Consider the following 12,997-nt stretch of genomic DNA (forward strand, 5'->3'; position numbering starts at 1 on the left):
TGAGAAATGCTGAAGGAGAGGAGTAGATAGGGTGGGAGGACTGATTAAGAGCTATGGGAAATAGAGATGTGCGAACCGGGTTCGAGTCGATCCGAACCCGAACGTTCGGCATTTGATTAGCTGGGGCTGCTGAACTTGGATAAAGCTCTAAAGTAGTCTGGAAAACATGGATACAGCCAATGACTATATCCATGTTTTCCACATAGCCTTAGGGCTTTATCCAAGTTCAGCAGCCACCGCTAATCAAATGCCGAAAGTTCGGGTTCGGATCGACTCGAGCATGCTCCAGGTTCGCTCATCTCTAATGGGAAAGCAATACATTTTGGGAATTTTAGTACTAAGCAACTACTTAACCAGGAAGCACAACTAGAAAATACAGAATGAAGTACAGTATCAGTAGCAAAAACTATTTTTGGTGGCGTCAGAACCAGGCAGACAGGTAAGCTTCTGTAGCATGTTTATTGTTTTATCAGATGTCAGAGTACTTTTTTAAACTATTTTCTGGCTCTACACATAGACTATGTTTACACTAAGGGCCCTATTCCACGGAACAATTATTGTTCAGATTATTGTTAAATCGTTCGAATCTAAGCGATAATCTTTCGGTTGAATAGCAGTTAACGAGAAATCGTTGATTGTTTAATAAGAGCTGGACCTATTTTTATAGTTGCTCGTTCGCATTGAATAAGATGTCGTTCGCAGTAGTGACGAATGCAATAGCGACGACAAGACGACCGCAAGTACGATCATAAGTAACGATTATCGTTCCATGTAAATGGGTGAACGATTTCAGGTCTTTCGTAATAGCGGTCGTTTGGATTGTTTATCATAAACAATTATGCGAACTATAATCGTCCAGTGGAACAGGGCCATAAGTATATAAAAATTAAAAAAAAGATAAAGGTGTCTGCTTTTTGTTTAAAAATAAAAAATAAAAGTCTTATTGCATCATTTTAATTGACTTTAATGAATTGCATTGAAGTCTATGAAATAACAGAGGTCATTTGCATTGCATTGAATAATGGACCTCTTTTGAGGCAGACGTCAAATAATGTTCACGACAATTATTGCAAACAATGAAGATTATTTTTTAGTTGTTCACACACAGTTCTTTTTTTTCACCGTCTTTACAATTAAATTCAATGGACTTCTCAATTAAAGACACATCCAATGGCCAATCAGTCCACCTTAACTAGAATAATGTACCGACAGCCGTTCTCGCACCGACGGGCGGCCAAACAGCGAAATGCCAGATGTCGTTTAAAAAAAGAAGTTAGATGCTGCCTAGGGCTGCCAGGAAAACATGGATAGCTATAGCTATCCATGTTCACAAACCGATTTTCTACAGCTGTTATTTGATATTCAAAATAACACCCGTTGTTTTGAGTACATTATTACGGCAAATGCTTATAAAGTGCTTTTTCCCCGCACTTACTACTGCATCAAGGCTTCACTTCCTGGATAACATGGTGATGTCACTTCCTGGATAACATGGTGATGTCACTTCCTGGATAACATGGTGATGTCACTTCCAGGATAACATGGTGATGTCACGACCCGACTCCCAGAGCAGTGCGGGCTGTGGCTGCTGGAGAGGATGATGGCAGGGGGACACCGAGAGACACAGGGCACTGGAGGGACACTGAGCATCCCCCTGCCATCATCCTCTCCAGCAGCCACAGCCCGCACAGTTCTGGGAGTCGGGACGTGACATCACCATTTTATCCAGGAAATTACATCAGCATGTTATCCAGGAAGTGAAGCCTTGATGCAGTAGTAAGTGCAGGGGAAAAAGCACTTTATAAGAATTTTCCGTAATAAGTGTATATTGGGTATTTGTATACGTTTTGGGGACAATACAATACTTTAATAAAAATTTTCGCCTGACTTCTCCTTTAACCCAGGGTCATGCGAGTTATACAAAATCCATTATTCCAAATAAATCATAAATGACAATAAATTCAACATTTCAGCAGCTCCATTTCTACAGAGTAACACTATATGTGTGCCCATCTTTTGTCTGGCACTGTAGTATGTAGCAGCTAAGCTATGCATTTATAATTAATATTGTACAGAGACTCGATATAAATAACTTTCAATTTACATGAATATAAATACATTCATATTATAAACACCTCAAAATTATAAACTTTAGGAAAACATATGAACCTAGTTTTTTTTTTTTTATAGCGTGTTCATTAAATAGATTTCACGTAAAAAAAATAGTTACTATTGCAGCAAAAAATATACTGATGATCTTATAAAGTGTCCCACTGAATAGCACTGAGAATAGACTGAGAATGTCAGACAAGGTCACATGCTTCTGTCCTGCTTTCTGTCACATCTGTTTCTTCTGGATCCACGCTTTGCTTTGCTTTTTGGAGCATTTTTGGACCTGTCATACCAATCACTAATGCTCCTATTGGAGCTGTAAATAGAATTCCTAGGAAAGCTACAGTAAGTATGTCCATGCCATAGTCTTCAAACTTTTTGTTTCCAGTCTGTCTTGCCATATCCAGGGCTACAGAGCCAATGGCAGCCTAAATAAAAAAAACAACAACAATAAAATAGTCTTTTTACATTGCCTTAAACTAGAGATCAACAGTACAAAGCCCACTATAGCTTCATTTTAACTCTATAGGACTGCTAAAGATATCTGTGGATACATATGTTGTCACTATGGGACACGCTGATGACGCGGCATTGCTCCTAGCAGTGCACTGGGGAGATTAATCCGACTAATAGTGCAGGACCAGTGCCGAGGAGGAAGATAAGACACATACCTTCTTCCTCAGTGTCCCGGGTGCTATAAGGGGCTATCAGCAGGTTAGATTAGTCAACCCTGCTGATAGTTCCCCTTTAAAAAACAACACATACAAAGATAGATCCCAGCCCAACCAGGGCCAAATATGACTTCCCCGAGGTGAATCAAACAAGAACATCAGTGTGATTGTGGTGCTGATCTCAAGGTGATTTTATAAGTACACTTAAACAGGCCCTTAGTTCCAGAACAAGCGAATGCCAACCTATGTGCAGACATTACATGCACAGGCACAGACAGCAAACAACAGCAGTGGGAGGGGGCCGCTGAGTGATCCTTAAAGAAGCATTCCACCTTTTCTTTTTTATCTGTTCCCCGCCAGCAGGCTGGCACATACACTTACCAATGATAATTGGTGTCCGGCGGCGCAGCTTCATTGCGGCCCTACGATGCGTTCCCGCACAGCGTAAAGGAGACTGGAAGTCAGGGTCTCCAATGTATGTCTATGGGAGCACTTTCACAGAGATGCATTTGAGACCCTGACTTCGTGCCTTCAATAGCCCTGGAGAAAGAAAAGTCAGAAGAGATGTGACGTCACCGCATGCAGGATTTTAGCGGCCCTGCAGGACCAGAATGAAGCCGCACCATGGGACACTGATCATCATTGGTAAGTATAAGTGCCAGCCTGCTGCTGGGAGACAAATGAAAAGAAAAAAAAAAAAAAAAAAGTAGAATGCTTCTTTAGGCACAACGTATATTTTCGTAAAATCACGGCTCAGGCTGCCTGCTCCATAGTGTGCTGTGGGGAGTTCTGATTCGGGCGCACACGGATGCACCCGCATCAGATCCCTGTGGCCGAAAAGATGATCTTTTCAGAGACCGGCCGTTCCGTGCACATAGCTTTAAATTGTTCGGGCAGCCCATTAAAGACAAAACCGTGATCTTTCGGCATGTTGAAAGACAACGAGCAGCCAACATCATACATTGCGACATGACATGAAGTCTGCTCTGCTCTGTGCCGCTCCTCCCCAGGTGCTGGGAAAAGATGGATCCAGTCCTGGGAAACTTCTCCCAGTTTCCCAGGACTGGATCCATCTTTTTCCAGCACCCGGGGAGGAGTGGCACAGAGCAGAGCAGACTTCAAAGCCCAAAGCCTGATGAGCAGAATCCCAATAGGAATTTGCTCATCCTATTGCTCATCCCTAGTCAAAAGTCCACGATCAGCCAATATGTACGATGTCAGCTGATCATGGTCTTTTGACATGTTGAAAAATCACGATAATGTCTGCTTCACGTCGTTCTGTGCAATAGGAGCAGCGGCAGCAGACCATCGTTGACTTCAATAAGCAGCCCCTCCCTCAGCTTCCCGCAGCACCCCCCCCCCCCGCTTGCTGTATGTGCGTGTAATAACACAGGCAGAGAGCGATAATTGAGGAGGAAGTGAGCGCTGATCTGACGCTCGCTTCCTCCTCAATATCATGCCATGTAATATGGCCTTAAGCCAGGTGTGTGGAGAAGGTAGGGAGATCACCTCGCAGACACTTTCCCCACACCACAGCATTGTTAGTAAAGAGGAAGCCTGTTGGAATTTCAAGCTGCCTGTGGTTTGGGCAGCATAAATCTGCTAACAGACTCCCAATAATACACTCTAGTTACGACTTCCACTGTGTCTTTAAAGACTTGCTTACTCAGTATAGTTACAAATACAGCCCTCACCTGAACTGTAGCTTTGGGCATCCATGCCAAGGAAATAAATATTTTTTCTTTTAAATTAAAACCTGCCCAGGAGACCATCAGGAAACTGAAGCAAATTCGTATGATCAATGCAAGTCCTAGTGTGGCAACACACAATCCTAGAATTTAATTAGAGACAAAATTTCATTAAAAAACGCTAATCCAAAAAAAATCTAAGTGAAGTATCCCAATCTTATGGATCTGTTACTCCATCTGCTGGTTAAAGGGGTTATCCAGCGCTACAAAAACATGGCCACTTTTCTCCCTACTGTTGTCTCCAGTTCAGGTGCGGTTTGCAATTAAGCTCCATTTACTTCAATGGAACTGAGTTTCAAAACCCCACCCAAACTGGAGACAACAGTAGGGGGAAAGTGGCCATGTTTTTGTATCACTGGATAACACCTTTAACATATCTTGTTAGGCTAGGTTAACACAAGCATTTAATCCTCCGACACAATTCAGCTTCTCTTCCATTTTAAAAAGCGGATCCATTAAAGAGGCATTCCAGGATAATCAACTTTTCCACTATCCACAGAAAAGGGACAAAGTAGGAGATCACTGAATGTCCGACCTCTATACCCCCTGTCGCCAATCTCCGTATCTGTATTATGAATAGAGCTGTGGTACAGCATGTGATCCGCCGCTCTATTCATTCCTATGGAGCGCTGGAGAGCAGAGTATGCTGGAAGAGCACTGTACTTGCCTCTTTCCGCTGGATCGATAGGAATGAATAGAGCCACGGGTCATGTGCCGTAATTTTGTGACAATCCGAAAAAAGGGAACACAAACAGGAAGTGTACATCATCTTCATCCGTTTTTTCTCCTGAGCATACGCAAGAGAGGTAAGAAACCAGGAAGGAATATAAATTTATATGCAAACGGATGCCAATAGGAAAGGATGTAGAAAAGTCAGTTTTCTTAACTTCTACAAGACAGAGCCCTTTGATGCACAAAAGTCCCGGTCAGATTAATGCAATGTTCCTCCCCGCCTTCTAAGATCCATAGCGCTTTTATTTTTCCACCTACAGGGCTGGTTGTGGTGTCATTTTTGCACCATGATCTCTAGTTTTGATTCATATCATATTGGTGTAATATCATTTTGATCGTTTTTTATTATTTTTTTCTGATGTATAATTTATAAAAAAAAATCAGCAATCCTGGTGTGTGTGTTTTTTTGTTTTTGTTTACGCAGTTCACCGTGCGGGAACAATAATGTTATATTTTAATAGATTTGTACGCTACAATATGTAATATGTTTATTTTATTTTTTTTATATTTTTATTTTTATAATGGTCAAGGGGGTATTTTAAACTTTTATTAAGAGGGGGTTTATAAGGGTTTTTTTTTAAACTTTTAAAAACTTTTTTTTAGTACACAGTGTGGCAGTACTCACACTGTTCTACTGGCAAGAAAATAATGCTCAATTATTATTTTTATTTACACTTTCTGGGAGGGTAAAAGGGGAATACCAAAACACAAAACTGCAAAAATCTACGGTCCACGTGCAAAAATAGAATGGAGTCTATGGGACTGGCGGAACTTCTAGCGGGAGCGTGGGAAATCAAGCGACGGAATCGCGGCAAGTTATCCGAGAGAATTCCGTAGTGTGAACATACCCTATGGGGGAGATTTATCAAACATGGTGTAAAGTGAAACTGGCTCAGTTGCCCCTAGCAACCAATCAGATTCCACCTTTCATTCCTCACAGACTCTGGAAAATGAAAGGTGGAATCTGATTGGTTGCTAGGGGCAACTGTGCCAGTTTCACTTTACACCATGTTTGATAACTCTTCCCTACAGTGTCTATAACCTTGCATATTAAGTTCTCTGATAACTAAGAAAGAGGAACATCCACAAGCAGGAGTATACTGGATTTTTCAAGATGCAATAAAAAAATTAAAGAAGTCGCCAGGAAATGTCTCACTCCATAGGAGAGCTCAGTTATTCTGTTGTGACGCTCGTGTCAAGCAACAAGATGGGAAAGGTAGCAAGCTTTAAAAAAAAATAAAAAAAAAATCTAAAAACTCAAACCCTGACTAATGTGAAAATCTTTTTTTTTGAGATGTTACGAGGACATGTCAAAAGTTTTAAGACAGGGACAATGTAATATTCTAAATAATCTAACTGGAATCCATCCGGTTTTTGTCATTCCGCTAGATGTTATATTTACCTACAGTCTCCGGCCTTAATGAGGAAACAGATATTTCTGATCCTATCAAGCTAAACAGCAAAGGCTGGAATATGTCCCACCCAATGGCTATTATGTCTTCAACTACCGCCTGTAAGAAAAAAAAAAAGTACACGTTAGAACATTACAAAAAACAGGAACAAACACGACATAACCAAATGTACTTTTATTCGTACAGGCGAGTATTCTGTTATGAATAGAGCCCCAGGTCGGCACGTGACAGAGATTTGTAATTTACTTCTATATATATAAAAAAAAAAAAAAAAAAAAAATCTTCCAGCACTTATCAGCTGCTGCATGTCCTGTAGGAAGTCATGTTCTTTTCAGTCTGGATAGCAGGAGAGGTTTTCTATGGGGATTTGCTATGGACAGTACCTGTCACAGACAGAGGTGTCAGCAGAGAGCACTGTGTCAGACAGGAAAGAATACACCACTTCCTGCAGAACATTATTAGCTGCTGTAGACGATTTTTTAATAGAAGTAAATTACAAATCTCTCACACTTGCTGGGACCAGTTGAGCTGAAATAATTTTTGGGGGGGCAATACCCATTAAAAACATGATTTTTGTTTTTTGTGACTCTGCATCTGGTAAAATTACCACTGGTACATACAGGAAATATGACTCTATATGCATTGTTGTGTCATCCATCTCAGACCATAAAAAGTGTGCCTGTAGGAGAAATGATTAAGGTACGGATTTCTGGTAAGTACAGCTTTGTTTTACAGCATGATAACAACAAAAAAAAAAAAATGAATGTATATTGCAAACTTGCTTTATATCACATCTACTGTTGTTAGATTTTGAAAATGATAACGACAGTGACACTTCAAAGGGAACAATCTAATATAGTTCCCAGCCGCACAGTATAAATCTACTGTGCAGCTCGCAGAGCATACCAGTCGTTTCTGCAGTGTTAGCTTCACATAGGGGAAAAAGTCGTTTTATTCCGAAGCACAAGGCTGGGAGAGGGGCGGCAACTAGTCATCTGGGCAGGGAGCGCGCTCTACGGGGATGATTTACAGGCAGAGAGACCACTAATTGGTCAATCCTCCCTGCACTGCGCGCTGACAGGCAGAGAGCTTCAGAAGCTTCAGTGCCAGCTCTGTTGAGCAGGAAAAAAGCAGCAGTACACCGGAGGAGCCTGGACAGGTAAGTATAACTTTAATATTTTCTATATAAAGCAAGGGCTTCATGAACATCGCTAACTATGCCAGTGCAGCCCTTGCCCCATGATTCTCAAGCCATTAAATAGGCTTGCTTGCAGATCGTCGCTCCCTTACAACTATAATAGAGCTATGTAATACGACCCTTAAGGTACGTTCACACTTACCGGATCCGCAGCTGATTTTCTGCAGCGGATCTGCAACAGATCCGCAGCAGACTTCATTTAAATAACTGAACACAGCATCAAATCTGCACCATCAAATCTGCTGCGGATCTGCTGTGGATCCTGTAGGTGTGAACGCACCCAAAGGCTAGGTTCACACTACGTAAGTTTCCCGCCGTAGCGCGCTCCGTGAATAAGCGGCCGGAGATTTACGTAGTTTGCGTACAATGGAAAGTATACGATCTACGGCTGCACAGTTCACACTATGTAAGAACTTACACCCGGATCGTATGCGGCGCCGTAAAAAAATGAACCAGACCATTGTTTCGGGACGGAAATGCTGTAACTTACGCCCGTAGCGTAACATGCGGTCCCGTACGGAGTGGTGATTTCTTCTTTATTCCACTTTGATTTGCCGATCCAAAAGGTTCTGTGGGGTGTCCGGGGCTAGCCGAAGATATCCAAGTAAAATACCGCTGTCAGATCGCTACATACGCCGCTCGGGAAGCGTAAGTAGACTACGGGCGTAAGTTTGCGGACCGTACGTAGCCGGCCGCAACTTGCGTAAATCCCGGCTGGAGTTTTACAAGTATATGTCCGGCCGCGAAAAATATGCGGCCGGACATATACGTAGTGTGAACATAGCCTTAAAGTAGTTGTAAATACCTTTCCAACACCCGTGATGCGGCAAGAAAAAAAAATAAAAATTGGCATATCTACACAAGGTTTCCCTACTACTACAACTGATTATAATTCCTTTATTTATATAGCACCAACATATTCTGCAGCACTGTACATGGCTATTCAACATCCTTTACATTAGTCCCTGTCCCCATTGGGACCCATAATCTACTGTACATTCCACATTATCCCATCAATATATTTTAGAGTGTGGGAATAACTTCGAGCACCCAGCGGAAATCCGCACAAATATCATCGTGTTTATTAGGTTACATTATTGGGGCTTACCTTTTCCCCAGACCATCCAATGCCTGCCAAAAAAGCCATCACCAAAGTGCACAGTCCTCCAGAGCCGGGGAAGCCAAAGAAAAGACTACCAAACACAGCAAACAGGGAGAGTGCCATAAGGAGGTAAGACCTTTTCCATTTTACTTTCTCCTGTTAAGACAAATAAAAAACTGATGAATTCCACCTATATTTACAACTAATTAATACATTTATATACAGTTCAATGGTTTACCCCCAGCATGATCCCTTTTAGAAGAAAGGAAAATTTTAATGCAGTTACCAGAATGTTCCTCTGTATACTAACACAGATGCACAGTAAGCACAATGCACATGCACAAAAAAACAATGCACATTGTAGTATTGTAGGGGAGATCCATGACATAAACATACAGGGAATTCCAGAACACAAAGGTTCATTGACACTGACCCAACAACAAGATCCGCTCTGCTGAAATGAAAGAAGCGAATGACAAAACTGACATGAAAATGGCAAGATCCCGCAGTAGAGGATTCCAGACTTGCAGCATTGTACAACTCCATCACAATTCATCTCCAACCCCTCGAAAGTGTCTTTTAGATCGACAAGTGAAACCAAAGGCCAACATGCCAACTGTTCTGTAATATGGGTGATCTTTTAAAGGGTGCAGATTTAATTAAAAACATTTAAAAGGGGAAATGTCCACATGATATGGGCATTGAGTCAGGATCCATTCTGGTGGATAGAACAGAAAGCGTCTACAAACAGCGCCATACATAGCAGAAAAGTACCATGCACAAAATGTCTCTATACTTAAAGCATATGTATCCCCGGCGTGGGGATCCTGGTGGCAAAGTCCTTTTTTTAAAAAAAAATGCCGTCCGGTTTCCGCACCACGAGCACCATATCACCGCTCCTCTGTGACGCGGCTCCATTGATTCTGATGGAGCTGCGTCACAGAGGGGGTTGTGTCACAGTGTGGGGCGGCGGGCCTGCCCCCTGTGCTCTGAGCCAGGCCGGGGCCACACTCCTATGTAGTCCTTAAGCACGGGTTCTGTGGGCTGCAGCAACCAAGTCCCTCTGTAAATACTAAGCAGCAGGATTGGGGGTGCAATGACCGGAGACTAATGCATACAATGAGTAGAAAAAAGATCAGCACTCACCCGGTAAATGTGATGGATTAGCGTTTATTCCATTCACGGGATACAGGGAGGGAGGTGTCCCAGGTCGTGTCCGGCACCTCCCCCTCCTCCCTCCCCGTATCCCGTGAATGGAATAAATGCTTAGCCATCACATTTACCGGGTGAGTGCTGATCCTTTTTCTACTCATTATATTTCAAAAAAAGGAATGCGCCTCTGGGATCCCTGCGCCAGTTCCCAGCAGCTAAGGTAAAAAAAAATGGTACATTTGCTTTAATACTGTTCACTTTCCTAAAGTAATATTCTCAAGACTGATTGGGTCTTGTTAGCAGACTTTACAATTTTGCCAATGTCGGCCATATATCCTCCTGTGTATAACGATAAAAGGAAAATAACAGAACAGATATGTACTGTATATATCCGTGCTGTCAGTTTCCAGATCATAAGCAGCAGTGCTTACTTACCATCCTCGCTGCTTGTGATCTGGCATCCAGGTCTCCAGTCCTCCGGCCACTGCTGTATCTTCAGGCTTCACCTCCTCCAGAATGATTGACAGCTGGAGGAGGAGGGGCCTAAAGATACAGCCAGCAGCAGGAAGACAGAAGACCTGAATGCTGTATCATAAGCAGCGTGGATAGTAAGTATACACTGCTGCTTATGATCTGGAAACTGACAGCATGGATATATACACCTATGCTTCTAATGGAATCTTCACACCATCACCCCTATATATACATATAGGGGCTGATTTTTCAAACATGGTGTAAAGTGAAACAGGCTCAGTTGCCCCTAGCAAACAATCAGATTCCACCTTTCATTTTCGAAAGAGTCTGCGAGGAATGAAAGGTGGAATCTGATTGGTTGCTAGGGGTTGCTGAGCCAGTTCCACTTTACACCATGTTTGATAAATCTCCCCCATATGACCACAAATACTATGTCATTGAGCAAGAGAGAAACATGGCATTTAGTCTCCTGTATCTGTTTTGTGAATGGGTATTACTTTATTATCCATGGGGATCTTTATTTATCCAGTAATACCCATACTTTGTTTGCCATTTGGGTACCTCATAGCTTCGTCCCCCATATGTTCACCTATATATTTTTGGATTGTACATGTAAAAAGGTCAGGCTTGCCCTCATCTGACATGTCGGCGTCTTTTCACTGACAGTTCTGAGCATGTGCGCTCTACGGTTCTGCAGGGGGGGGGGGGCGTCACATGCTCTCCCGGCCGCCATAGTCATGCGATGCAGGCTGGGTCACGTGACTCCATTGACAGCATTCTGAGGAGCACTTGGCATAGTGTGTCATTGACAGGCAGTGCAGTCGCAACTTGACTGGTCACCTCCCATGTGGATTCCACGTCAATGGCGTTTTGTGTGTATTACCTATAGAAGACATGTCCAGTGTCGGACTGGGCCACCGGAGGACCGGAGGATCCTCCGGTGGGCCCCTTCCCCACTCCCACTGCCTGTCCAGCAGCTGGGGCCCCCAGACAGCCATAGGATTATGCTGCCTGTCCTCAGTGGGCCCCCAGCTGCAGCAGGATAAATACATGGTTTTGCTGGGTCTGCCCAGCGCGCGGGAAGCCCCGTCCCCTTCTGGCGTTCGCAATCTTACTCAAGCAGAGCAGGGAGAGGAGTCGCTGAGGCACTAGAGGAACCATACAGGTGAGGTAAGTATAGTTGTTTTTTGTTTTAAATACAGATGGAGGGGCTGGAGAATGATAAGGGAGGTACTGGTTTGCTGATGAGGGGCAAAAGGATGAGAGGGGTACTACTATGATGATGGAAGGGCAGGAGGATGAAGGGGGAAGGAGGATGATGGAGGGGCAGGAGGATGAAGGGGTAGTAGTATGATGGGGTAGAAGGATGATGGATGGGTAGTAATATGATGGAGGGGCAGGAGGATGAGAGGGGTAGTAGTATGATGATGGAGGAGCAGGAGGATGAAGGGGTAGTATGATGGGGTAGGAGGATTATGGATGGGTAGTAATATAATGGAGGAGCAGGAGGATGAGAGGGGTAGTAGTATGATGATGGAGGAGCAGGAGGATGAGAGGGGTAGTAGTAAGATGATGGAGGAGCAGGAGGATGAGAGGGGTAGTAGTATGATAATGGAGGTGCAGGAGGATGGAGGTGTAGTACGACGATGGATGATTTGGTCAGTAACAGTGTGATGGTATGTTTAGAGGTACAGTATGGTGATAATATATATATTAGTTCTGCTCTGGGGTCACTTCCACACACTGAGCCCCCACATAACTATGTATTCTGATCTCCCACAAAGCATTCAGTGTACAATACACCAAGAATCCTCCAGGTACAAAAGCTGCAAGCACTACAACTCCCAGCATTTACTGATAGTCTGCATCCCTCAGGATTTGCTGGGAGTTGTAGTACATATGAGCTGCCACTGTAGAGACATATAGTGCTGGACCTTTAGGGCTTATGGTTGTAACAGATTACGGTCACCAGAAGCTTCTGCACAACAATTAATTATTAAAGGTTTGTTCTGTCTGAAGCTACAACTCCCAACATACCCTTCATTAAAGCTTCAGAAGTGTAGGGTATTTTGAGAGTTATAGTTCGACTGAAAACCTGTCATTCACAAGGGAGTTGTCGCAGATCCAGATGAATCCAGGATAGGGCCGGGTCAGTATGTCGCTTTTTACCGATTCTTCTTTGGTGGGCCCCAGGTATCCCAGTCCGACACTGGACATGTCAAACTCTGGCCCGCGGATCAAATCTTGCCCGCGGTGCCATTATTTTTGGCCCGCTATGTAATTCACAGTTTGAATTAAATATGGCCCGCCGACATTGCATTAGATTATAATATGGGTGGTCTGGACAGCCGCTTGGACCGCCCATATTATAATGTTGAAGGCCACAGGCAGTTTTT

The 12,997-nt window shown here is 43.3% G+C and overlaps 1 protein-coding gene across 2 annotated transcripts in view; it reads right to left on the minus strand.

The window, feature by feature from the left end:
• Window positions 1–1,789: 1,789 nt before the first annotated feature.
• The window catches only part of LOC138797778 (sodium/hydrogen exchanger 9B2-like), a 36,059-nt gene continuing 24,851 nt past the window's right edge, over window positions 1,790–12,997 (minus strand). For both annotated transcript variants that reach the window (XM_069978385.1, XM_069978386.1), the window contains exons 9-12: window positions 8,982–9,131; window positions 6,666–6,774; window positions 4,478–4,614; window positions 1,790–2,540 (exon numbers count right to left, since the gene is read on the minus strand). In XM_069978385.1, the coding sequence (XP_069834486.1) occupies window positions 2,304–2,540; window positions 4,478–4,614; window positions 6,666–6,774; window positions 8,982–9,131 (633 nt within the window). In that variant the 3' untranslated portion in view covers window positions 1,790–2,303. The remainder of the gene's footprint in view (window positions 2,541–4,477; window positions 4,615–6,665; window positions 6,775–8,981; window positions 9,132–12,997) is intronic.

Source organism: Dendropsophus ebraccatus, chromosome 7, assembly GCF_027789765.1.
Source record: "Dendropsophus ebraccatus isolate aDenEbr1 chromosome 7, aDenEbr1.pat, whole genome shotgun sequence".
NCBI lineage: Eukaryota > Metazoa > Chordata > Amphibia > Anura > Hylidae > Dendropsophus > Dendropsophus ebraccatus.